Source organism: Quercus robur, chromosome 3, assembly GCF_932294415.1.
Source record: "Quercus robur chromosome 3, dhQueRobu3.1, whole genome shotgun sequence".
In the NCBI taxonomy this organism is placed as follows: Eukaryota; Viridiplantae; Streptophyta; class Magnoliopsida; order Fagales; family Fagaceae; genus Quercus; species Quercus robur.
The window spans coordinates 39,787,978-39,814,494 of record NC_065536.1 but is presented as its reverse complement, the minus strand read 5'-3'; the positions used below and the strand labels follow the sequence as shown (position 1 = coordinate 39,814,494).

At 38.4% G+C, this 26,517-nt stretch overlaps 1 protein-coding gene across 3 annotated transcripts; it reads right to left on the bottom strand.

Annotated features, from left to right (window-relative positions):
• Positions 1–1,507: 1,507 nt before the first annotated feature.
• LOC126718001 (uncharacterized protein C630.12) lies at positions 1,508–21,903 on the bottom strand. 3 transcript variants are annotated; one of them, XM_050420020.1, is made up of 13 exons: positions 21,642–21,902; positions 20,091–20,150; positions 19,000–19,178; positions 18,373–18,508; positions 17,687–17,798; positions 9,723–9,782; positions 9,532–9,632; positions 3,723–3,757; positions 3,552–3,609; positions 3,082–3,156; positions 2,854–3,011; positions 2,515–2,763; positions 1,508–1,926 (listed from the first exon to the last, which is right to left on the bottom strand). In XM_050420020.1, exons 1-13 carry the CDS (start codon positions 21,777–21,779, stop codon positions 1,683–1,685), a joined length of 1,605 nt encoding a protein of 534 aa, XP_050275977.1. In that variant the 5' UTR covers positions 21,780–21,902; the 3' UTR covers positions 1,508–1,682. The 3 variants fall into 3 exon arrangements, with proteins under 3 accessions (XP_050275977.1, XP_050275978.1, XP_050275979.1); XM_050420021.1 differs by having other exon boundaries at positions 1,508–1,923; positions 21,642–21,901; XM_050420022.1 differs by lacking the exon at positions 20,091–20,150 and having other exon boundaries at positions 21,642–21,903.
• Between the last annotated feature and the right edge of the window lie 4,614 nt (positions 21,904–26,517).

Here is a 26,517-nt window from a genome sequence, read left to right as displayed (position 1 = left end):
TTTTTTTGCAATTGAAATTTAGGGTCAAGATTAAGATTCAATGTTGTTTTTATGGGTTATAACTTATGAATTGGTTTGGTTTTAGAATTTGAGATTCCCATCTACTATTGATTATGCATTTTATTTGTTGTAGGTGGAATTCTATTTTGTTTATATATTGTGGCTTGATTATGCACTACAACTTTTTTTCCTTTTGCAATGTCCCTTTTAAGGGTTATCTATTGGTTTGGTTTTAGAATTTGATATTCCAATGTACTATTGATTATGCATTATTATTTGACTAATATTTTTCTGACTTTCTGTTTCACAAACCAGTAGCCATTTTTCTCTTTTAAACTTTTCGGTTGTAAAATTCTCTAACCTCATGGTTTATTTCATTGTGGTTCCTAGGAATAGCAGACTTGCTATTTGAAATTGTCATGTAAGTTTTAATTGCTTATAGTCAGATTCTTTTTTTTTTTAATCTCTCATGACAGGGAAGTACACACGAGTGATTTGAAGAAACTAATTTCTAAAAATTTAGGAGATATTGGATACTATATGCTTAAATATACTATGTTATTTAATATGTAAAATGATCCTGCGCATTGCGCGGGTTAAACACTAGTTTATTTAAATTAAGAATATTTCCCACCAAAAAATGGGACCATTAATCCCACTCACCATTAAAAAGTGCAAATACGGCACATCAAGCTCCTAGATGGATTGAGCTATAAGATGTATTCCTCCCATCCACCCTCGTGTAAAAGTAAATTTCGATGGGGCTACTTTCAATTTTCTCAGGGTGCTGCTAGTCTTGGGATTGTTATCCGAGACTCCACAGGTGGTGTGCTCAGTGCTATGACAGAACGGGTTCCTCTTCCTTCATTCCCGGCTAGAGTATGGTCATGTAATACAAGATGTTTTTATGTTAGATGCAAGTTTTCATTCTTGTATTTTCTCTCATGTTAAACACAGACAATACTGTTGCCCATTTCTTAGCCAGAAAAGCTGTTTCTGGCAATGAGCTACAGGTATGGATTGGTTCCTCGCCTGCTGATATAGCTCCCTTTTTTTTTTACTGAAGAAGGTAGCTGATATAGCTCCCTTAGTCACACGTGACTCTTTATAATTTTTTCTTACTGCAATAATACTGATTCTCGGGTCTGGTTTCTCAAAAAAAAAAAAAAAAAAAAAAAAAAAGCTCCTAGATTAAATAATATATAATAATGGTAATAATAAATAGATAACCGGCTAGGAAGATCATAGCGGAGAACTAGCACGAAAGTCTGGTCTATTACAACCAGTGCAGTTCACATCATATTTCATCTTAACTATGTTTTCCATCATTCACACAAAGCCTTTAGTGTCTTAACGGCTACCTCGCTTAAAGGTGAGTTAATGAAAATGGAGACGAAACAACAATAACGTCCAAATTAGTTTTTGGAATGAGTGGAAAAGGGATATAGACATCAATAACATGTCTTGCAAAAGACTATCAAAGAAAAAAAATTATCACCCGAATCAATAGCACCAAATAATTCGATGGATGATATAAAATGACACCAATATGTCAATGACAATAAAGAAAAGAGCACAAGTGGGATTCAAAAATTTTAAGCTAATAAATTTCATGTGCTATCAAGACTCAAGAGGCAACTATATAAAGAACAAGAACATAAAAAATTTTGTGCTGATTTCATTTAGTCAATCCAATCCTTAAAAAGTAACATCATGTAGAGAGGAAGATTCACTGCAGCAATGATAGTAAGCATTCGGAATGTCCGCACCAATCTCTGAATCGCGATCTTTGTCTTTGATTTGCTTGTTCTAGTTGTCATTTTTAACATAGAATCAACATCTGCACCCAAGTCCACATTCATAGAGGCTTCTATATCCTGAGAGATATGTTTCTTAGCTGTTGGCCGCATTACAGCATTACCCCTGCTACAAAAAGTCAGACATTTTAATATGAAAAGGCAAATACAAAGAATGGTTATACAAATAAATGAATAACTACCTAAGTTTAACTTAAGGGGACTATAGGGTATGTCTGAAAATTGGAATGTCTAGGAACCCACTGCAGAAGCTCTTTAAGAGGTCCTTAAAGCTGAAAACAGATTTTAGGAAATTTGGAGCTTTTATGAAAAAGGTCTACGGGTGCATTTGGGTAAGCTGTTGCTAAACGGTGTTTTGGGTTTAAAATAAGCGTCTGTAAAAAAATTTGAGGAAATGTTGTTGCAAAATGGAATTTTGGGTTTTAAAACGCACTCTTAGGCTCCCAAAACGCCTAACCAAACAAACCCTATAATTCACTGTGCATGCAAATCAAAAACTTAAATGCACTATTCACTTTAATTTGACAAACACTCAAAACACCACAGTGCTTTTCAATTAAAGCTCTACTTTCTACCATAAAGCCAAACGGGCATTATAGATCCGTTATAACATACAATCAAATGACATAATTTGAGTGCCTACCATGTGCAATATATATTTCTACCAAAAATAATAAGAAATTAGAGCAGAAAGCACCTTTCAACCAAACCCCTTTCACTTAAATTAGCAATTGGGGCATTCAAAGCTTTCTTCACAAGATGCATCGATCCTTCTGCATCCCAAATCATTTCATATTCGCAGTTCTCATCTTCATTTTTCTCCTTTGTTCCACCTCCAAAAATGTTGCAACTTACTATTAAATTGCTACAATGGTTCCAAACACTCAAGCCACTTGTAGGCCAAAGAAGGAGGGCAAGAAGGGTCAGAACAAATAGTGAAAGATACCTGACATTTTCAGCAACGGAGATTTAAGAACAAATGTCAACTGACAAGTTCTATTATGTATTTATTACTCTCAAGTCAACTCAGAGTTACCATATGTAGATGTGTGTTTGCATTGGAAGAAAGCACAGATGAGTTGAGATTGCTTCTTCTGGATGGGATGCATTTGGAAGTGTAAAGTTACTAGCAGATAATAGCATGAAAGACGGGTATAAGTTTCCCATCTGCCAACTTATGGTCCCTACAGTTTGCTGCATAGTATCATCAAATAAATGTCATACCATGGGTAAAAATAACAAAAGATTAAACATCAATACTTGCCTCTTTTATGGACCCAAATTTTGAGTTGTGGCTGACTGTGCACTGATCATGATCGTGACCAGATAAAATGAGTACCTGAAATGGCCTCACAGTATGAGCAAAAGTTTTTTGATAAGTAGAGTATAAGCACAAGTGAAATTAACTCCCCTAAATATCTCCTTTTTTTTCAAAAAATTGTTTTTCTGCCATATATCTTCTTTCTTAATCTTTACTTCTTTTGTCTTATATAATTTGTCCTTTCCAGTCAATCCAATAGCAATGACATTTCAATGATGGAGTCATCTGAATTGTTCCAAAACACAGAAAGTACTTTGAAACTTTCCAGGAACGGGCCTGACACACTTGGGCCAACATGGAGCTGGCAGAAATAAACATGCACAGGGGGCATCAAGGAGAGGTTTGGCAAGTGTATCCATCTCACCTCTGTATCATTATGTCCAATACGCAACAAGGAGGGGGAAGAAACTTACAGGCTTTATTAATTCCAGCAGGTGGTTTGATGACTCTTCAAAGACATAATTTTGGTACCTGTATTATTGGGCCAACCATCAAGTGGGACTCCTCAATTATGAATACCCAACTTTACAACTTCAAATAATTCTTATTGTGTCCATTTCAGAGAAGCGAGACAAGAATCTTACACTACTTCTTGACTATCAACAGCACGCAAGACCCGCTGGACATGAAAAATCAGACTCATATTATAAGGTCAAGAACCAACAGGAATATATCAGCATTTTAATCTTGAAGCTATGATATTATAATGATATTTACTATAATGCCACAAAATTTTTACTAACAGCGACTATAAGTGGAGTAAAAATTGGTAGAACTTTTTACCCTATCACTGTTGTTTCCACAAAAATTGTACTAATCATAGTTGTTATTATCGTATGAACTATAAAAGTATTGTATCATAGATACATTGACCATGCTCATGAATCGAACAATACATAGATGCATATCATACGAATCTTATGCATATCAGACCATTACATATGAAATAGAAGAACAAGAGATAGTAGATGTTTGAAATGATGAAGAAGAAGATGGACCAAAAGATGTCAATGAATAAATTATTTTGCAAATTGATGAAAATGATGATAACATTAACTTGAACTATGGAGATGAAATTGATTAGGCCAAATGATGAGAAAAAAAATATTATTTTTTTGGCTTATTTATCATGTATTATCACTTTTAAGTTTGACCAATTTTAATGCAAATATTAAAGATATATTCTAAATTGAATTATTTATCAGCTTTGTTAAATATTATTACATAAGTGATGATTAAATTAGTCATTAGTTGAATGTGTTCCAAATTTATAATAATTATGCCTTAATTTTAAAGTGTTTATGTATCTTATCGTACAAAATATGATATGATTAAAAAAATAAAAGATCATTCTACGATTCACGTTTTTACAATTATGTTTACTTATTATGGGAATAAAGCTAGGGGCAAAACAGTAAACTCATGTATACCTATATATATATATATATATGTATCAATAATATGTTTCATGTAAGGGTTAATTGGAAATAACCCTACATATGTTTTATCAACAACATGGAATCAGAGCCATAGCCACCACCATTAACCCCACCTGCCACAGCCCATCCCTTTTCCGCTGCCGGTCACCTTCATCGTCGACGCTGATCAACACTACAACCTCAGACGACTGACTCATTGGTCTCATGGCACCATATTGCCATCACTTGACCAAGATTCAGTCCTGGTTCAGGTCGCCTCCCTCCGGCAACACATACTAGCCACCAGCCGTCGCTTCTATCCTTGCTCTGCCGCTGGATTTGTCAGTCTAGGGCTCTGTTACTTTTTCTCTGGCGTATCATTTCCTCTGCCTATTATGAGTTTATAAGCTTCTTTTTTTTCTGGTTGCTATCGATAGTCATGGTTGTTGGTTGTTGGCTGTTCTCAATGGTTGCTGGGATTGTTGAGTGTTGATGGTTGAGTTGTTTAATTGTATTGTTGATTCTCTGGTTTAGTTGCTCTCCACAGGCCCGTTGGCTTTATTTTATTCACTGTTTGTTGGTTCTTTTACCTAAGTTTCTTTTGTTATGGATTTGAAAGGTGCTGCTCAACAGCATTTTATGTTATCTCCTGATATGCTTTCGATTACCTCCATTCGCCTTGATGGGAGTAATCATGCACAATGGGCTCAAGCAATTGCAGTGTTTCTTCTTGGTAGAAAGAAATTCGATTATGTGATTCAAGAACCCCCTGTGTCTATAGACTCTAACTATGCTGATTGGAGACCCAAAGATGCACAAATTAGGAGTTGCTTGTGGAATAGCATGGAGTCTAAGATTAGTTGTAGTTTGGTTTTCTTACCAACTACTAAACTTGTTTGGGAAAAAGCCAAGGAACTTTACTCTGGTATTAACAATTTGAAGCGGATTTATGATCTTCATCAAAATTATTTCAATTTGAGCTTGAGTGATTTGTCTTTGGAGGACTATTATAACAAGTTTAAGAGTGTATGTGAAGAACTCAATATTTATCAGCTCATCTCCTCCGATGTTTAAACTTTGAAGAAACAACGAGATTCTATGCATGTTGCTCGCTTCCTCTTTGGATTGCCTAAAAGTTTGAATCTAGTAAAATCACAAATTTTAGCAAGTCCAGACCTCCCTTCATTGAGTGAAATTTCTGGTAGACTTCGACAGGCCACATTATCTGACTCTAGTACTGTCTCTTCCTCCAATACTGATGCATTACCTTCTAATGATAAATCTTTCTTTGCCACTTATAAGAGGAGTAATAGAGGTGGTCGTGGAGGTGGAGGTGGAGGTGGAGGTGGAGGTGGAGGTGGAGGTCGTGGGGGCCGAGGCCATGGAGGTTGTGACCAAGGGGGTCGTGGAAGTGAACAAGGGGGTCGTGGTAGAGGACATGGTCTTCGTAAGTGCACTAATTGTCATGGTGAGAATCATACAGTAGAATTTTGTTGGGAGTTGTATGGTGAACCTTTGGCTCACCAAGCTAGTTTTCAAGTTGAAGAACCACCTTCACAGTCACTTCCACCAACATCTAGAGTAGTCTCTATTCTTGAGGAAGAGTACAATCACCTCCTGTCTCTGCATTCCAACCCTGTTGGGTTTGATTCTATTGCTACTTTGGCCCAACAAGCTACTTCCACTGCTTGTCTTGCCACTCAGGACCCTTGGGTCATTGACTCAGGTGCTAATGATCATATGACAGGTACCTCAAGCTTAGTCTCTAACCTTGAGCAATCTAGTAGTCTTCCCAATATTACATTGGCAGATAACTCAGCCACTACAGTTTCTGGTTTGGGCATTACCAATCTCAATCCTAATCTTTCTCTCTCTTCTGTCTTATATATTCCTAGTTTTACTTTTAATCTTTTGTCAATTAGTAAGCTTACTAAGCTTTTGAATTGCGCTGCCATTTTTTTATCCACTCATTGTATCTTTCAGGATCTCAAGACAAGGAAGATTATTGGAGGGCATGAAACCGGTGGACTTTATTACCTGGATTGGCGTGGTTCTTCCACTTTAGTGGCTTCTCATTTGTCTATCTCGCCTCTTCAGCATCATTTGTCGCCTTGGTCATCCATCTCTCCAGAATTTGAAGTCATTAGTTTCGTCGTGTCGTCAAATTGAGTCCTTACAATGTAAAGCATATCAATTGGGTAAACACCATAGGGTGTCTTTTGCCTCTAGGCATGAGAGTCGTGTTAGTAGTCATTGTCATTTAGTTCATTCTGATATTTGGGGTCCAATAAACACTCCCTCATTGTTAGGATTTAGATATTTTGTCATTTTTGTTGATGATTATTCTAAAGTCACCTATCCTTATCTTATGAAAGAAAGGTTTGAATTGTACTCAATTTTCAAATCATTTTATATGGAAATAAAGACTCAGTTTAATGCTTCACTTCATAATTTTCGGTCTGAGAATGCTCATGAATATTTTCATACATCTTTGTCTCAATTTTTTTATGATCATGGTATAATTCACCAATCTTCATGTCCTAATACTCCGCAACAACATAGTGTTGCTAAACGCAAAATGCATCATTTGTTAGAGGTCACTCGTGCCTTAAAGCTTCATATGCGCGTTCCCAAATCATATTGGAGTGATGCTATTCTCACTACCTGTCACCTGATTAGTCATATGCCTTCCACTATTCTAGGTGGTCAGATCCCTTATATTGTGCTCTCTCCTGATGCACCTTTGCTTCATCTACCTCCTAATATTTCTGGTTGTGTGCTATGTTCATATCTTAGGTCCAAGAAGTAACAAACTTGATCCTAGATCCATTAAACATGTTTTTCTTGGGTATTCTCATACTCAAAAGGGATACCGATGTTACTCACCTACTCTTCGTCGTCATTTCATTAGTGCTGATGTCACATTTGATGAATCTCAATCTTATTTCTCTCCTTCGGTTGCTAGTGACAGTTCTCCTCCTTGTCTTCCTCTCCTACCACATATGTCTCCCACTAAATCTCCTCAAAAACCACTCCAGGTATATTGTCATCGGCAAAAACCTCCAACACAGACTTCTTCCCCACCTAGTGATCCGCCTCTTGATCTTGGCTCTCTTCCAATTGCTTTGGGCAAAGTTAAGCATTCTTGTACCTCTCATCCTATCTCTCAATTTGTCTCTTATGGTCACTTGTCTTCATCTCTCCATGCTTTTACCTCATCCTTGAATTCTACTGTTGTTCCAAAGTTTGTCAGGAGGCTATGTCCATCTCTAGTTGGAAGTCAGCTATGGAGGCAAACATGTCTGCCCTATCTAAAAATGCTACTTGGTTTTTAGTTACTCATCCTCCAGGGAAAACTATTGTTGGTTGTCTTTGGGTGTATACTATGAAGTATTTGCCTGATGGTTCTATTGAGCGTTTGAAGGCTCGCTTGGTTGCCAAAGGGTATACCTAGACATACGATGTCGACTACGCTAAGACATTATAACCTGTTGCTAAAATTTCTTCTGTCCAGATTTTGATCTCGTTGGCTGCTAATTTGGGCTGGCCATTATTTCAGTTAGATGTTAAAAATGCCTTCTTGAATGGCGATTTGAAGGAAGAGCTGTATATGGAGCAACCACCTAGGTTTGTTGCTCAAGGGGAGTCTGGAAAAGTGTATAGGTTGCATAAGGCCATCTATGGTCTTAAACAATCTCCAAAAGCTTGGTTTGGTAAATTTAGTGAAGTAGTGTTAAAGTTTGGATTGCGACGTTGCCACTCAGATCACTTTGTGTTTTCTCGTATCGTACCTTTGCAAGAGGAAAGATTTTATTGATAGTATATGTTGATGATATTATAATTACTGGTGATAACAAGAAGGGTATTGATGATTTGAAAAGATACCTTCAAAATTCCTTTCAAACTAAGGATCTGGGTAAACTTCGTTATTTCTTGGGTATTGAGGTAGCACGATCTAAAGAAGGCATCAGTTTATTACAAAGGAAGTATGTGTTGGATATTTTGGAAGAAACTAGCTTGTTAGGATCTAAACCAATGGAGACTCCTATGGATCCTAATGTCAAATTGTATGAAGATCAGGGGGAGCTATTATCTAATCCTAAGAGATATCGTCGTCTAGTTGGCAAACTGAATTATCTCACAATTACTCACCCAGATATATCATTTGCAGTTAGTGTTTTGAGCTAGTATATGAAAGATCCTCACCTTCCATATTGGGAGGCAATTATTCGAATTGTGAGGTATCTTAAAGCACATCCAGGCCGTGGTCTTTTGTATAAAGCCAATAGTCACCTACGAGTAGAAGCCTACTGGGTAATTGGGCTAGATCACCGTCAGATAGAAAATCCACTACTGGGTATTGTACTTTTCTGGGAGGAAACCTAATTACTTGGAGAAGTAAGAAACAAACTGTTGTTGCCAAATCTAGAGCAAAGGTTGAGTATAGAGCCATGGCACACACATCATGTGAGCTTATGTGGATTAAGCATTTACTTGAGGAATTAAGATTTGTTGTGAAGATGCCTATGACTATGCATTGTGATAATCAAGCAGCAATTTACATTGCCTCCAATCTTGTGTTCCATGAGTGAACCAAGCATATAGAAGTAGATTGTCATATTACTTAGGAGAAAGTAGAAGATAGTGTAATTGCTACTCCATATGTTTGTACAAGAGTGCAAATTGCTGATATGTTTACTAAAGCTCTATGTAAAACTCGTTTGAGTTTATTATGTAACAAGCTTGGATTGTATGATAAATACTCTCCAGCTTGAGGGGGAGTGTTATGGGTATAAAGCTAAGGGCAAAACAGTAAACTCATGTATACCTATATATAACAATAATATGTTTTAAGTAAGGGTTAATTGGAAATAACCCTAAGTATGTTTTATCAACAACACTAACAATAACAATAACTATTAGTGAAGAGTAAATTTCACTGAGACTTCTTACTCCAAATGTGACAAAACAATACCTGGTTGATGACTGGGGAACCACGGAGTCGACCACAAGAAGTCCAATCCTGCCGGTACAATGGAATATGGGTCAATAAAACCCTTGGATTCAATTGAACATCTACAAAATATCAAAATATATATGATTTAATTCTATATTGGAAATTCCAACTTATCAATAAAAAAGGATAAGTCAATATCATATACATACCCATGGAGACATTTTTGACAAAATTCCATGTTAGGGAAGCCAAATCTTCTTGTGGACGCCCTGTAAAATTATATTTTCATTTCCCTTAGTACTTAAATACCTTGAGTAAAAGAAATACTACAAACAAATCTAATATTGTCATAATCCCATTATTATTCTGCATGCAATATAAAGCAGAATGCCCCAGTTACACAAGGTTCCAATGCCATTTTTAAGAGCTTATTAATCAAATCATACTTTGGCGTGCTATGCTAAGTACTATGCTAATAGTGTGATCAACAACAGGCACGGTGATAAAAAGACTTTAAATTTCACGCAGTCAACAAATGTGTATTTACCCGAAATATGCAAGGGAAATACCAAATAGGCATCTTGATATGTCTAGTCTTGAGACAACCAATCCCATTCAATGTTTAAAATATATATTTTGAGCACAAATTCATTTTTCAGACCAACTCTCAAACCAGTCAGAAAGACACACTCATTGAAACCAGTGTCCTACATGTCCAAAATCTATTATCCTATGAGTTTCAGTATGGCAGAAGATCAACTTTGTGAAATTTTTTTTTTTAAATGGGGAAAAATAAAAAATAAGAAATAAAAGAATAGGAAGAGAATATGAATAAAGAAGGAAGAAGATTGATTGAACAAATGCATAGGTAACATTCTAGTCAGTGCTAAGCATACTTAAACTGATAACATTAAGGGGGTGGGGAAGAACTATGCAACATTAGATTAATAATATTCTCTTTCTGCAGCAAGACTATTAGATGTGCCCATTTACACATCAAGGTTTATAGTGATAGAAAAAAAGAGTATATGTCACTAATGAATGGGACATTTTGGAAAACCATTGACACATCAATATGAGAGGAATTTTTAAAAACAAATGCACACGCCCACCCTTTTTTCTTTTCTATTCTTTTTTGGTTCCTGTGATAGTGTGGAGAGGGCGTTGGTGGGAGAAGTAGAAAAAGATTTTCAATTCCAAGGTAGTTTACTCTTATAAGATTTGGACAGGCAAGTCCAAAGTTTCCAACATTCTTCTATTTTTGCATGTCCAAATATTTGACACTATTAAAATTGATTGGGAAGATAATAAGACCATTTCAAAACTATCTACACTTCCATAGACTAAAACTATTATTGTTATGCTAATCTCATAACATTTTTAAATCAAAATTTATGGGGACAACATAACTGAGGGACCCATGTTGCACCATGGTCGTAAAATTATTTACAATAAATGTCGGTTTTCAAGCATGCCTCCTAGGCATGAGGATAAATAGCCCCTGGATTACCCGGTAACTAGTTCTAGCGTTAGTTGCCCGTAGAAGCTTGATTAACAGTGAAAATTGTTGTACAGTATGCTCTGCGATTTGCAACTAATTTGAGTGAAATTCTCCTACGTCATCAAAAAAAAAAAAAAATTCAAGCACACTCTTACCTATGCAACAATGTTTTGAAAATATGACAACTTGCAACCATTATTTTTTTTTTTTTGATAAGTAAGAAAGATATATATTAAAAGCTACCTCATGAAAACACAAGGCAGAACAAAGAATACAGAGAAGGAAACAAACAAAAAGAGAGGAGAAGAAGAAAAAAAGAAAACAAACGGAGACAACAAAAAGCAAATTAATTACAGAGAAGAGAACTAAGGAACATAGGGATAGAATCACTAGAGGTGAGTCCCCAAGCCCTAGACCAATCAAAAAGAGAGCCACTAAAGTAAGCGAGCAGCTGGTCATCAGACTTGTCCCTATCCTCAAAAGTACGCCAATTACGCTCCCTCCAAATACACCACATTAGGCACAACGGAGCTAGATTCCAAACGCCAGAAGAATGCTTTCCAAACCAACTCCACCAACCTAAAAGCATATCTACAACCGATCTTGGCAAAACCCAAGAAATCCCAAAGGATCTAAAAACCATGCTCCACAACAGATAAGCTTTGTCACAATGGAGAAGCAAATGATTCACCGACTCCCCATTACAATGGCACAAAATGCACCAATCTACAAAATCGAATCCTCTATACCGCAAAATATCCCCTGTAAGAATCTTCTCCCAAGCCACAGTCCAAACGAAGAAGGAGACGTGAGTAGGAGCCTTAACCTTCCAAATACCTTTCCAAGGAAAGGTAATAGGCAGGGAGCTTCGGAGCTTATTGTAGAACGAGCGGATGTCAAAAACCCCTTTCTTCGTCAATTTCCAAACCATGCGGTCTCCTTGCTCAGATTGAGGTAAGTTAGAACCCATGATTTGAAGGAAATCATCCACCACACCCGTCTCCCAATCATTTGGATTCCTAAGTAAAAGAACCTTCCAACTTCTCCGAGCCTCGGTCCCCAAATGTTCAAGAGACGAGGCCACCGAAGCCTCTCTATTAGAAGCAATCCCGTACACTACCGGGAAAGAAAGATGGAGTGGTGAGTCCCCACACCACTGGTCCGTCCAAAGCTTCACTCTATCCCCCACCCCTACCTCAAACCGGATGTGTTTGCTAAACACCTCTCATCCTTTTCGGATACTTCTCCATAAGCCACACCCATGAACACCCCTGCCCAGTTTGGAAGACCAACCCCCCCACTCTTCCCCAAACTTCAGAGCCACCACCCTCCTCCAAAGACGAGTCTCCTCAACCCCAAACCGCCATAGCCATTTTCCTAGTAAAGCTTTGTTAAACGTAGATAACTTCCTTATACCCAAACCACCATTAACCTTAGGAGCACACACCTTATCCCATCCCACCAAATGAAGCTTGGATTCCCCCCACAAGAAGTCCCTCTGAATCTTCTCAATCTTATTAGCCACATGCGAAGGAATGGTAAAAAGGGATAAAAGTAAGTAGGAAGGTTGGAGAGCGTACTCTTAATCAGCGTCAATCTACCACCTTTAGACAAATACAACTTCTTCCACCCGGCCAACTTCCGACTAATTTTTTCCAAAATAGGATTCCAAATAGAAGGGGACTTATGGGCAGCCCCCAACGGCATACCAAGATAGGTCATAGGCAAAGACCCAAACCGGCAACCCAGGATCTCTGCCAAGGCATGAATATTGTTAACCTCCCCTACAGGAACCAACTCACTCTTTAAGACATTAACCTTCAAACCTGTGACAGCCTGGAAACAAAGGAGAAGCATACGCACATGAAGGATCTGCTCCACATCCGCATCACAGAAAAGGATAGTATCATCCGCAAACAAAAGATGCGAGACACACTCCCCTACACCTCGTCTGCCTATAGCCTGAAAACCCCTGATCAATCCAGCACCTTCAACTCTTTTCATCATCCTACTTAAGACCTCCATCATAACTAAAAACAACATAGGAGATAGCGGATCCCCTTGTCTTAGGCCCCTCGTGCTCCCAAAAAAGTCAGCTGGAGCCCCATTAATCAAAATAGAGAACTGGACAGTTGAAATACAAGTGCGAATCCAACTACACCACTTCTCCCCAAAGCCCATTCTCTTTAAAAGATCCAGAAGAGCCTCCCAATTCACATGATCGTAAGCTTTCTCAATGTTTAGCTTACAAATAATCCCCGGGATCTTACTCTTCACACGACTATCAACACACTCATTAGCAATAAGAACTGAGTCAAGAATCTGTCTGCCTCCCACAAAACTATTCTGAGACTCAGAAATTAATTGATCTAAGACCCGTTTCATACGGTTTGCCAAAACCTTAGACAAGATCTTATACAAGCTCCCCACCAGGCTGATGGGACGGAAATCTCTAATATTAGAAGCATCGATTTTCTTGGGGATAAGAGCTATAAAGGTAGCGTTCAAAGATCTCTCAAACTTACTGTGCTGATAAAATTCCTCAAAAACTGCTAGAACATCCCTTTCCACCACTCTCCAGCAATGGTGGAAAAAAGCCATAGAGAAGCCATCAAGACCTGGAGCTTTATCTCCAGCCAGCTCATTAACGGCTAGAAGAATCTCCTCCTGCTCAAACCTCCTTTCAAGCCAACCCCTCTCCAACCCATCAAGCTGATCAAACTCCAAACCTTCCACAAAAGGCCTCCACTCCTCTGACTCCTGGTACAAATTTTTATAAAAATTTACTACCTGAGCAGCCAACTCGGATTCCTCCTCATAAATCGCCCCATCCACCTCCACAAAACTCAAATGATTAAACCGTCTACGGGAATTAGCCACCTTATGGAAAAATCTAGTATTTTTATCTCCTTCCTTAAGCCATAGCATCCTTGATTTCTGTCTCCAAGAGATTTCTTCCATAGAGAGAAGATTTTCCACTTCCGATTTCATCACAGCTCTCTCACAAATCTCTGCCTCTGAGAGGCCAATCTCCCCTTCCTTGACATCTAACGATTTCAAAGTCTCTAATAAATGAGTCTTTTTGCGACCAACATGACCAAACTCCAATCGGTTCCACTGAATGATGTCCTCTTTCAAAGCCTTCAACTTTTTGGCAAAAACAAAACTAGGAGTGCCAAAGAAAGAATGCCGACTCCACCAAGACTGAACTCTATCGGTAAACCCATCTGTCTTAAGCCACATATTCTCAAACCTAAACGGACTTTTCCCCCACGCCATTCCCCCTACCTCCACTAGAAATGGGAAATGGTCAGAAACAGGACGAGGGAGAATCCGTTGGGTCACATCCGGATATTGCTCCTCCCAATCATGAGACACCAAAACTCTATCAATCCTGGACATCGAAGGCCTCTCTGACCCGCTAGACCAAGTAAAGCTCCCTCCCTCCAAAGGCAAATCTAACAAATTAAGATCCTCAATGAACTCCGAAAAAAGTTCCATAGCCGGAGTAAGACGGGAATTACCCAACCATTCACTAGGGAAGCGGACAATATTGAAATCCCCAATGCAACACCAAGGGACATTCCAGTAATGCTGAACACCTGCCAACTCGTCCCACATTAACCCCCTCGCATTGTTATCTATTGGGCCATAAACCCCCGAACACGCCCAACTGAAACCGTTCCCCACCCCTTGCCACCGAATAGACACAGAGAAAGAGCCCACCAAAACCTCCGTCCTCTCTAAAACCCTTCTATCCCACATCATCACAACCCCTCCGGCCGTCTGGACAGCATCCAAGGCCACCCAATCCACATAGGGACAGCTCCACAAATTACCTACCATCTGTCTATCCATACCAGAAAGTTTAGTTTCTTGAAGGCATATTACATCACACTTCCACTCACGCAAACAATTCTTCACTACCAAACGTTTCCGACAGTCATTCAGCCCCCTAACATTCCAAGAGAGAATTTTTAAATGCATAAAGACATGAAGTCCCCGGCTGAAAAGAATCTCAGCAACCAGCCACTACCCATCGTAGTTAACCGAAGACTGCAAGTTCCTCAGCTCTCTCTTTCCCTTGTCCTTATAGATAACCACTTTTCTAGATTCTGTAACTTTCCTGTTTAGCACTTTGGCAGCCTCCGTCTCCCTCTTAATCTTCTGTAACAAAGCAATGCATAACTTTTCATGACGGCACAAAGGCAGCCCCACCAATTTACTAAAACCAGGGAGCCTATTCTTCACCCATCTAGAAGTATCCTGAGTATCCACACACTCCACTGCCTGGTTATCACGGTTCAGCTCATCTAACAGAGGTAACCCACCGGGAGTGATAGCCAGCAGAGGAATAGGTGAACTAACTTCACCACCCAAACCCATATCAGAAAAATTCACCCCTTCCTCCACCAAAGAACACACCCCAGGGACAACACTCAATGCCATTGTGGGTAACTCCGCTGATCTAGGTTGCTCAAATACAAGGGCCGCTTTCGGCGGGACAGCACTATTGTCCAAGCCACCTTCATCCCCCTCATTGTCACCCAGAACCAAAAGACCAGCCCGCGATAAGCTCAGAAGAAAATCAGATAAAAAACCTTCAACCAGTGACCACGGAAGCAAGATATCTGACTTACCCAGTGACGAGGTGGACTCATCGGAGCTAGTTCCGACAAGGAAGGAGTCGACGGCCTTGCCCATTAAAAACGAAGGCAGGACAGGGCTGATTCCGGCGAAGAAATGGCCATCGGCCTTTACCTGGGCCACCGCGAGCTCGTCGGAGCATGTGCCGGCGGAGAAAGGGCCATCAGCCATCACCTGAGCCACCGTGAGCTCGTCGGAGCATGCGCCAGCGGAGAAAGGGCCATCGGCCACCACCTGAGCCACCGCGAGCTCGTCGGAGCATGTGCCGGCGCAGGAAGGACCGTCGTCCTTACCCTGTAACGGCGTGGGCTCGCCGGAACTGGTACCGGTAAAGCCATCGGCCTCACCAGATGCTAGCAAGGGCATGACGGAGGACGACGTGCACCGACCCGACACCCCTGACTCTAAATCTGCTTCCAACGGGACCTGGGCTAAAGCTCCTTCACCAGCCCAAGAGCTCTCTCCCACTTCAACAAGACTTGGGCCTGAAAAAAGACCCTCTCTAGTGTCTGGGCTTGTTCCAAGGCCCATAAAAGGCTTAACTACAGCCTGATTAGAGCTCCATTGAATCCATTTAAAAGCCTTAGAAGTCTCTCTACCAGATTCACGTGAATCCTCTCTGCACTTCGTATCTCCCCCTTTCTTTCTATCCCAGAAAACCCGTCTCCTCCCCATCACATCAACCTCCACGACAAGACCTCTCCTAGACCAGCAAGATCTCCTAGCATCACTCTTCTTCCCCATAACAAAATCTTTTGAATTCAAATTAATACTAGGGAAACGTAGCCTAGTGTCTGCCAGGTTTTGCTCACCAACCTCTGCCACCTCATGAGAGCAAAGCTCCCTCCTAGCTCCTCCCACCACCTCCATCCTGTCAGAATTCACTACCGGTAAATCCCCCTCTTTAACACCAGAGATTCTCAGATTCACTCCCATCTTCTCCTCCCCTATCTGTGGTAACTTCCTTTTGGCAATGGTTCCTAGTTGCTTTGGTTGCTTCCTTTCCTCTATTCTTCCATGTAAACCTTGCACAACTTCAGCAAAAGTTCTAGAACCTACAGCCTCCAAGTTAGACCTACGCACCTGAGGAATGAATTTGGGAAATCCATTTCCTCCCACTGCATATTGAGAAGGGTTCAGTAGTTTTCTAACTTCAAGGCCAAAAGCCCTCCAAACAAGACTCTCTTTGCCTTCCGGAATGATAATCGACCTCCTAGACCCACCAGCTTTGAGCTCAGACAATAGCAAGAACTGACCAGCAAAGTTGTAACTCCATTGGAGAGTAAAAGCTGTGTCACCTTCTCTAAAAATAAAAAACTGTTTGGAACTCACCCCAATAACAAGGTGTTCTATGCTAGACATCAGCCATTGTGCTGCATTCCTACCCATAAAGACTGATCTCATAAAGAATTTGCCCCTCTCAAAAATCCTTAACATGAAATAACGACCCCCTTCCTCTAAAACTAAATGAAAAAATTTTGACTCAATGAAGAATTTACGAACTCCCCCCATGTAAACTGCTCTGTAGTTCTACCCAGCAAGAAGAGATTTTTGTTAAATTAATGATATCTACTTGCAACCATTATTGGATCTAAAATGTAAACTAAAAACGGAGCTACAAGAACGTAACTGCTCGATACAAATATGAAGATCAGCCAAGAAATATCTTGAAATTTTTTTTTTTTTTTTTGCCATCATTGTATAAGCTTTTCTCATTTTCTTTGCAAATACTTAAGAGTTAGAGATATTTACATACTCATGTAGCAAAGCATTAAAATCCAAATACAAGTTCATATTTGTAAACTTCAATCTATTTACAAAATCATTTAGCAAATCATGATTCTTATTATCTAATAGCTTATATTTGACACTATTAAAATTGATTGGGAAGCTAATAAGACCATTTCAAAACTATCTACACTTCCATAGACTAAAATTATATTGTTATGCTAATCTCATAACATTTTTAAATCAAAATTTATGGGGACAAAACAGTAGAAATATGACTTTTGACAAATCACTAACCGCTTCTTTGTTTATCATCAAGAGTTTGGGCATCAATAGCAATAAAATCCACTTTTCCAACTGTAAATTGGTAGTTTCTCATCCCAAATTCATTTTCATAGCGCTTGATAACCTGTATATGCATAATAGTCAACACAAATAAACAAAAAGGAAACCATTTTTTAATAAAGTTTTGACATTACCAGCAAGTGCATTGATAGCTTTCAGAATTTGTGATAGTTTCTATTATAATAATTAAGAGAACATAATAAATACAATGGAGCTCATCAAATCTTTGAACCAAACTACATAGACAAACTCAAATGCAAAATTTGTAGATAGCCACATAGTGATCGAGTTCCAGAAATCCCTACCAGAAATTATCAACATATGAGATACAATTATACATGAATGGGACACACAGGCCAACTCCAATTCATGATAAAGAGCTATATATTGTACTTGTTAAATGGAGTCATACTCCAAGTATTAATGTTATGTACTACCCCACTGATGAAAATCTACTTTTCCATATGTTGTCAAATCTCTTCATAATAAATCAGATCCCATTGCAGTCACATTCTCAATCTAGATCTTTTGTATTGTGGGGATCTACTTTTATAATTCACACAAGCACACTGGATGAATGCTTGCTTAGTTCTAGAAAATAGAGCAGTCTATGCCTAGTGATAACCCACTAAAAATACCTCTGGCCTTTGATAGTGAAGACTTGCATAGCCAATATCATGGTTTCCAGGAAGGTAATAAACTGGGATATTTTTATATCTTCCTTGTGCATTCAGACCAAATATGTGCTTAAAGCGGCTTAAAGATTCCTGCCATCTGATCAACCAAAGAATGTTAAGGGCATACCATGTCAGAAAACTAACATCAAATGTTGCAGGAAATAGCATAAAAACTCTGCCACTCTAAGATAAAGAAATATCTTAAACCAAATATTTGTGTAAATACAATGAGGCCAGCAAATACCAAGTCGATGTTTGGGCATAAAGAAAAGGAAGAATAAGCAAATTAAAGCAATTTGCAGAGTACTTAATATTCATAGAATAATTTATTCCAACAGAAACACTATGCATAAGTGTACAAACAATAAACTACATGTCCAATAAACTCGTTATCATAAAAGTCCAAAGCAGGCATTCAAACCACCAAAAAATCTCATGTTCTTTGCCCTATTTTTGTTATAACCCTCTAGATGAATTTTGAACGTTGAATGGTAAAATCATCTCCTAAGGTAATTTATCTAAATGATATCTTATTTAAGTATGGAGCCAATCTAATTTTCAAATAGACAAAAAAATTCCAAATCTTACTCTTCATCCGACAAATAAGGTCCGCCATCAAAATAATCACCCAAAAACAAAATTACATCAGGTTTGAAAGGCATGATAGATGAGAAAAAAGCTCTGCGCATGAACAAATCGGCATAGAATTGTGCAATCTCAAGAGCAAGAGATTTTGGAGCAAGACCCAGCGAGGTTTTATCCATAAGCTGTTGATGGTAACAAATATACATTAGGATATAATGTACAAGAATAACATAAACGTACTTACACGTGTGTTGATAAGCAGACAAGCAATTGACATCAATGTTTTAAAAAGCAAACCCATAAGTGAACCAAAAAGGTGAGCACTTCACCATATCAACCACCAACTGAAACAATGACTTCATATTATATTTATTAAATTTTAATACAATTACAAGTGCCATAACTATACCAAATGAATAAATAAATTATTTGATGCCAAATATAACGAATATATTTGTTACCTTCATGAGACTAAAAGAATACAAGAATTATTAAAGCATTTGGGGAAATTTTAAAATATATGAATTTTTATATTTTTTGGAATAAAATTGGAACCAGTTCATTGGTTTACTGGTTGAACCAGTGAACCAACCAGTGATAGAACATTTAAGGGAATCAATTGTACCAGTTCACATTTCAGCCGATTAAACAAGTCAGTCCAATCTGGTTTTCATATAATGGTTTTCTTGTGTATTGCAGGATGATCAATAACATTAATGTAACTCAAGAAATTTGAAATACTTCTTTTATTCCTGTCAAGTTGATGGGAGAAATAAAATTTCAGACTTTAAAAGTACTTGTAGGACTAATAAGAGATTAATGAATGATGAAGCCACTTGCCCTTTCACATCAATATATGTGTTTTTTCTTTTTTGAAAATGGTCACTTTTATTGATGAGGAGATCCATCATGGACAAAGATGTGTACACAAACTACTCCTAAGAAATTACATTGAAGAATTATTCTAAAAGACAGATTAAAAAATCTACAATCAAATAGGCGTGTGTGTGTGTTTGCACGCACACACGCATAAACGTGTTTCTGTATCTCTACACACAAATGTATGTAAATTTGCACGGATAGAAAACATTCACCTGTGGATCAGTAAGAACAACAACTTTTATGTAGTCAGTAGAATATCCTACTTCGTCCATCTGAACTCACAAGTAGAAAGAGTGTTAGTATTTTGGCAGACCTAACCCAAAACATACCTGTATGCCATTGCTTATATGTTATGTACTTATGTATTCATATATGTATAATTTAGATGTTCACGTTCATATTTGAAGGATAGGGTTGCAGTCTCACTTGATGAAGAATATTAAGATATTAGATCAAAGATTCTTATCCAAAACGTAAATTTTTACTAGCATTTCTTAATAGAGTTAGAAAAAAGAAGCCCCTAGAGGAAAGACTCAAAGAAAGAATTCTGTCATCCCTTATAAATGAATAAAATATCTTCCTTCCATTGCTTAGTGATTAAAATATAGTCAATGCATCTGTGATATCAAATTATGTGGATTGATTGGATAAGTGTGTGGTAAGCAGGTGAGTGTTGAGTCCCAAATTGGATGTTTTCTAGGTGAAACTAAGTAATCCAAGTGATTACAAGGAGCCCTAATTGTACTTTGACTAGCCTTTTAGGGTAAGCACAAATGTGGCTATCACTTCCTCAAGTCATGACAAATGGTATTAAAGACAACCCAGTAACACCATGTGGCTCAAGGGTACAAACAACAGTGTGATACCCCGAATTATGTGGATTGATTGGGTAAATATGTGTTGTACAGCTGTGCATAGAATCCCATATCGAGTGTTTACTTGATCGAACTCTAATATAAGCAATTAAAAAATTGAGCTCTAATTGTAAATTTACTAGTCCTTTTGAGTTATTGTGCAAATGTGACTAGCACCTCCTCAACCAACCTAGTAGCCCATGTGACTCGAGGGCATTGCAGCACAAGGTTACAACACAGACCCTAGTTCTCCTTATAAAGGAGAACATGCAATATCACTAAGCTCCAAGGCTCTTGTCATAATTGACCCATATTTGTATCTTATTTGCTTTAGTATAAAATTTTTACTCCTACCCATAATCGGAAAACTTGGAATGGAAATTGGGAATGCATGGGCAAACAGACTTATTAACTAAGCAAATTAATATATATATATATATATATTTTATAAATTAATTAACATTTCCTGATGTAGAGTGCGTTACGTGTGCCAAGATTGGAAATTAAACTCTTCAATGAAATTTAAGGAAGTGGGACAAATTATGGATGCTCTTAAACTTCCAAATATATATATATTCCATAAATAACAGAGGCCAGATTCCCTAATTTATCCATGGAAACAGAGTTTCTTGAATCTTGCTCCCTCTTCTTCCCATCTCATATGTTTCAAGAGGAGAGAGAAACAACCAAATAGAGATCCCACACCAAAAAGGCATGTAGCTATAACGCTTCCATGTTATGTCGTTTTAAAATTACAAATTAAACATACATAGCTACTAGCTAGATGGGTTTAACTCAGATCAGATAAAAACAAATTCGGGGCTTTCTTTTTCGACTTGCACATTCACAATACAACACAGAGAAAGAAAGAAAGAAAAAAAGTGATAGAAGAAGCAGTTGTACTAGTACCCTGGATTTGGAGTTGAGATGATGATTAGGCCAGGAACAAGCCCAGAGAGATGGCACCCAATATGCAAACATCTCGCCATAAAGAAGGCTCACTGCCCATATTATGCACAATACCACCGTCAACTCTCGCTGCTTCATCGCTCCTCCCACTCCTTCAACCAAAAAAATAAAAATACACTGCAGTTTGAAGATGCTATCTTTTTTTTTTTTTTTGAGAAACCTGAAGATGCTATCTTTAGGTTCCTTTTAGATGGTTCAGTTCCAAAGATAGTATATTAAGTTAACAATTAAATATAACCACGTAGTTACATTCACTAACAAAACACAGTTGACCCTTATTATTATTATTTTTTTTAAAGAGAGCATAGTTTTTATTGCACTTTTTAGAAACAACGTATAAAAAGATGTTCCTAAATTTTGTTCCCCTTTTAGACACATTACGATTATATGGTTGAATTTAAGTGGACAAGCTAATATACCGCGCCTAAAGTTATGTAGTTAAATTTTATTCAATTAGAAAAATAGCATTTTTCATAAAATTGTCTTTGTTTAAACAAGTTTAAAGACCTAAAATCACCTCTCCAAGAGCTAGTTTATCATCCAAGTTGTTGACTTGGCAATACTAAGTAGATAGTGAGCCAAAGTGGAATGCAAATCATCTGTACTACTTTTTGTGTACCATTCTATATTCCACCAATCACTATTTACCATCTGTATGATTGCTTTCTATTTTAAATTTCAGTTATTTTATAAGGAAAGTAAAATCAAAACATGGCAAGTAGTGATTGGTGGAACATAGAGTGGTTCACAAAAAGTGATACAAAAGATTTGTATTCGCCAAAGTGGAACTTGTGAAAAAGGAATTTAAAATCATCTTTTGTAGAGACAAGTTCAAAGGGAAATTTTCACACCCTTTTAAAAGTATATTTGTTGCAAACATGCTCGAACTTGTTCACAAACTAATTGATTAACTTGTTAATACAATGACTAAAATTTTTTACCATTTCACAAACATATGTTAATAATTAATAAATAAATTATAGTTGAATTTATATTATTTTAATTGATTACATTGAATAAATTTTGTAGGGGGCAAAAACTGCTGGCAATAGGCCCGACCCAATGATTTGAGGGTCCTGCTATTAGTATAAGCCAAATACAACTAATTTGGAAGAGGTGGATGGTCAAGGTCAACAACCCAAGCTTAAGTAGAGATACCTTAGCAAGGCTAATGAAAGGATAAGTAAGACCAAGAATATATTTTAAGAAAATGCTAAGGAACGAAGTTTTGGTATTAAAAGATCTTTCTAAGTTAGTCCAAGGAACTCGAATTACAACACAATTATTCAACAATTACTGTACTTCACTCTCTATCTCTTTCTAGAAACTTCTTCTCCAATGTTTTTTTCCTCTCTCCCCAGATAAGGAGACTTGTTTCTTTATATATAGTAGGAGGGAGTGCATCCTGGCCTTCCACTTGGACGTCCCTCAAATTTGGCTTTGGATACTTGTCCCATCACTACCTTGCTGGTGGTGGTAGAGCAAGCTATGAAAGCTGTGCAGGTACTGTTCAAGGATTATTCTCCATTTAATGCAGTAGGGTGGTTTGGCAAGGAGTATTGAATGCGAATGTGATGAGCACTTCTCCAGGAAGATAAATCCTGCTTTCACTTACTCCATTCTACTTCCTTCCTCAACAATTGCCTTAGGGGCTCTGGAGTTGGACCCCGATCTCTCGAGAAGGGCATGCTCCTAGGGCTCCTCGAGCGAACCATTCCCTACTCAGTCCCTGGTTTTTTGGCTATCTTACCTTGAATGGGCCTAAACTGATGAACAACAGGGCACATCTGACATCTCAGGTAGCCCATCCAATACGTCCTCCTACCCTCAAGTTACTCCCTCCCACAATTTTCTTTTATGAAATAATAAAAATTATATTCACAATCACTATATTATTTAAAATTTTATATTTCTTTTTAATTAGAAGTGGACTATTTAGATTATCAATAATTAAAAATAAAATTTTAATATCTTATGAATTTATTTACATACGTAATCCAATCTCAAGTCTATAAAAGTATAAAACCTAAAGTAGCAAGATAGTCTACATCTTGTATGTCCCCATCTCTCTAGTGAAGCCCCTTTGAAGGTGTCACCTCAAAGTGAGTCAAGTATAAAACCCAAAGTAGCAAGATAGTCTACATCTTGTATGTCTCCATCTCTCTAGTGAAGCCCCTTTGAAGGTGTCACCTCAAAGTGAGTCATTCTTCCTCTATCACAAGGCTTTTACCCCTCGCTATACTGGCTACCACCTATGTATTTGCCCTCCAATATTACCAAAACTCAACTTTATTTGTATGTCCCCATCTCTCTAGTGAAGCCCCTTTGAAGTTGTCACCTCAAAGTGAGTCAAGTATAAAACCCAAAGTAGCAAGATAGTCTACATCTTGTATGTCTCCATCTCTCTAGTGAAGCCCCTTTGAAGGTGTCACCTCAAAGTGAGTCATTCTTCCTCTATCACAAGGCTTTTACCCCTCGCTATACTGGCTACCACCTATGTATTTGCCCTCCAATATTACCAAAACTCAACTTTATTTGTATGTCCCCATCTCTCTAGTGAAGCCCCTTTGAAGTTGTCACCTCAAAGTGAGTCAAGTATAAAACCCAAAGTAGCAAGATAGTCTACATCTTGTATGTCTCCATCTCTCTAGTGAAGCCCCTTTGAAGGTGTCACCTCAAAGTGAGTCATTCTTCCTCTATCACAAGGCTTTTACCCCTCGCTATACTGGCTACCACCTATGTATTTGCCCTCCAATATTACCAAAACTCAACTTTATTTGTATGTCCCCATCTCTCTAGTGAAGCCCCTTTGAAGTTGTCACCTCAAAGTGAGTCAAGTATAAAACCCAAAGTAGCAAGATAGTCTACATCTTGTATGTCTCCATCTCTCTAGTGAAGCCCCTTTGAAGGTGTCACCTCAAAGTGAGTCATTCTTCCTCTATCACAAGGCTTTTACCCCTTGCTATACTGGCTACCACCTATGTATTTGCCCTCCAATATTACCAAAACTCAACTTTATCCAGTCCCACTACAAATACATAAACCACCATCGCAAGATAATGACCTAACCACCCCCCCCCCCCTTACTCAGGTGAGACACCACAAGCAAATATTAACCAACTTGCTCAAGAAAATTCAAAATTGTAGTTGCTCAAAGGAAATTGCTAATAGATAAGCTTATTTTCGACAAATTTTTAGCAAAAGCCTCGTTTAAGAAATCATTGCTAAGGTTTAGAATTAGAGATTTGAAGTAGGGGTAAGATCTCTAGAAAACAACATCTTAATTTTTTTTTTCAACATGAATTGGATCAAAAGAAGGTTTTCAACCTCCACCCTAGTCAATCAAGAGATCCTAATTGATTTTGAAAGAATGAAGCGTAAATCTTAAACTACAAGAGTTAGAATTCTCCTCGACACCTTTTTATATCCAAGCTCATGGCCTCCTATCAAACTACTAGGCGAGGGCCAACCTAGCCAAAATAGGAAATTTAGGTGGTCAATTCATAGAGGTTGATTTTTCCTCAATCAAAGCCATGATTTGGAGAAGATTCATTAGGGAAAGAGTGGAAGTGGACATCATTAGATCCATGAAATCAAGCTTCTTTGTACCAAGAAGCAACATGACAAATTAACCTATACCTATTGATAAGGGAAAAAATTGTAGTAATAGTATTTGCCCTTGAAGAGGTATAAAGCAACACCCCAGTTAAGCCCGTCAGGATCCATTGAAGGCGAGGACCTTAAGAAGATCACGTAGCGTGCCTTAGAGCTGACAGGATGACCTTAGGAAAAGGGCATGGGTGGCTGACGACGGAAAAACTGAAGAGATCAAGTGGAGCTGACGACCCTGACAAAGTTTAGCTTGACCTCCACATTTGCATATATAAGGAAATATATTGCGCTTCACGTTTAGTGTTGATCAAAAGGACTCCTACAAGGAAAGGACTCCGCAATATACACTTTGCAAGGATTCCTATAAGGAAAGACTTTTACAACAAGGAAAAGATGTCAACCCTCTACTACTATAAAAGCCCCAATACCCTCATTAACCAAGGTACGCATAATTTACCCGCTCTAATACTCTAGAGTTGTGAGAAATTCTAACTTGACCTTCGGAGGGTATTTGGCCGGTACCACACCGGTGCTTTCAGCGAGGTCTTCTCTTTTTATGTTGTGCAGGCATTGTTTCAAGCACATGAGGGCCATGTAGCTCACTGTTGATTTTTCGGCATCCTCAGTTGGCATCGTCTATGGGAATTTAGTGCACTTTAGCCTATTGCTTGCCGGACAAAGAGTTGCATGGTACTTACTCGCTCGATGGCAACTACCAACAACATTCAAGGAGACGAGCTGCGACCCACTGCCCTGGAAAGGCAGGTCCAAACCCTCATGGCAGTAGTGGAACGTCTCACCAAACAGAATCAAGACCTTGAAGAACAGTTACGGCAGAAGAACGCCGCTATGGGTACCCAAGAGAAAGATCAAGAAGGTATCAGTGCTGAACGAAGAGACCAAGAGGGGCAGGAAGGGAGTAATGCCCCAAGCATACTTGAGAGACAAGACATGAGTCGTCCATTAACCGTTGATACAGCTCCACCCCACATTGTTGCGGAGATGCAGATGATGAGAGAACAGATGGACTTCATGATGAATGCGCTCAAGGGGCGGGTGTCCAGTGATCTCGACGATCTGGTCCATCGAACCGATTCACCGTTCACCATGTCCATCAACTCTTTCCCCCTTCCACAAAAGTTTTGTATGCCACAGGTGGAAAGCTACGATAGAAACAAAGACCCACTGGATCACTTAGAGTCTT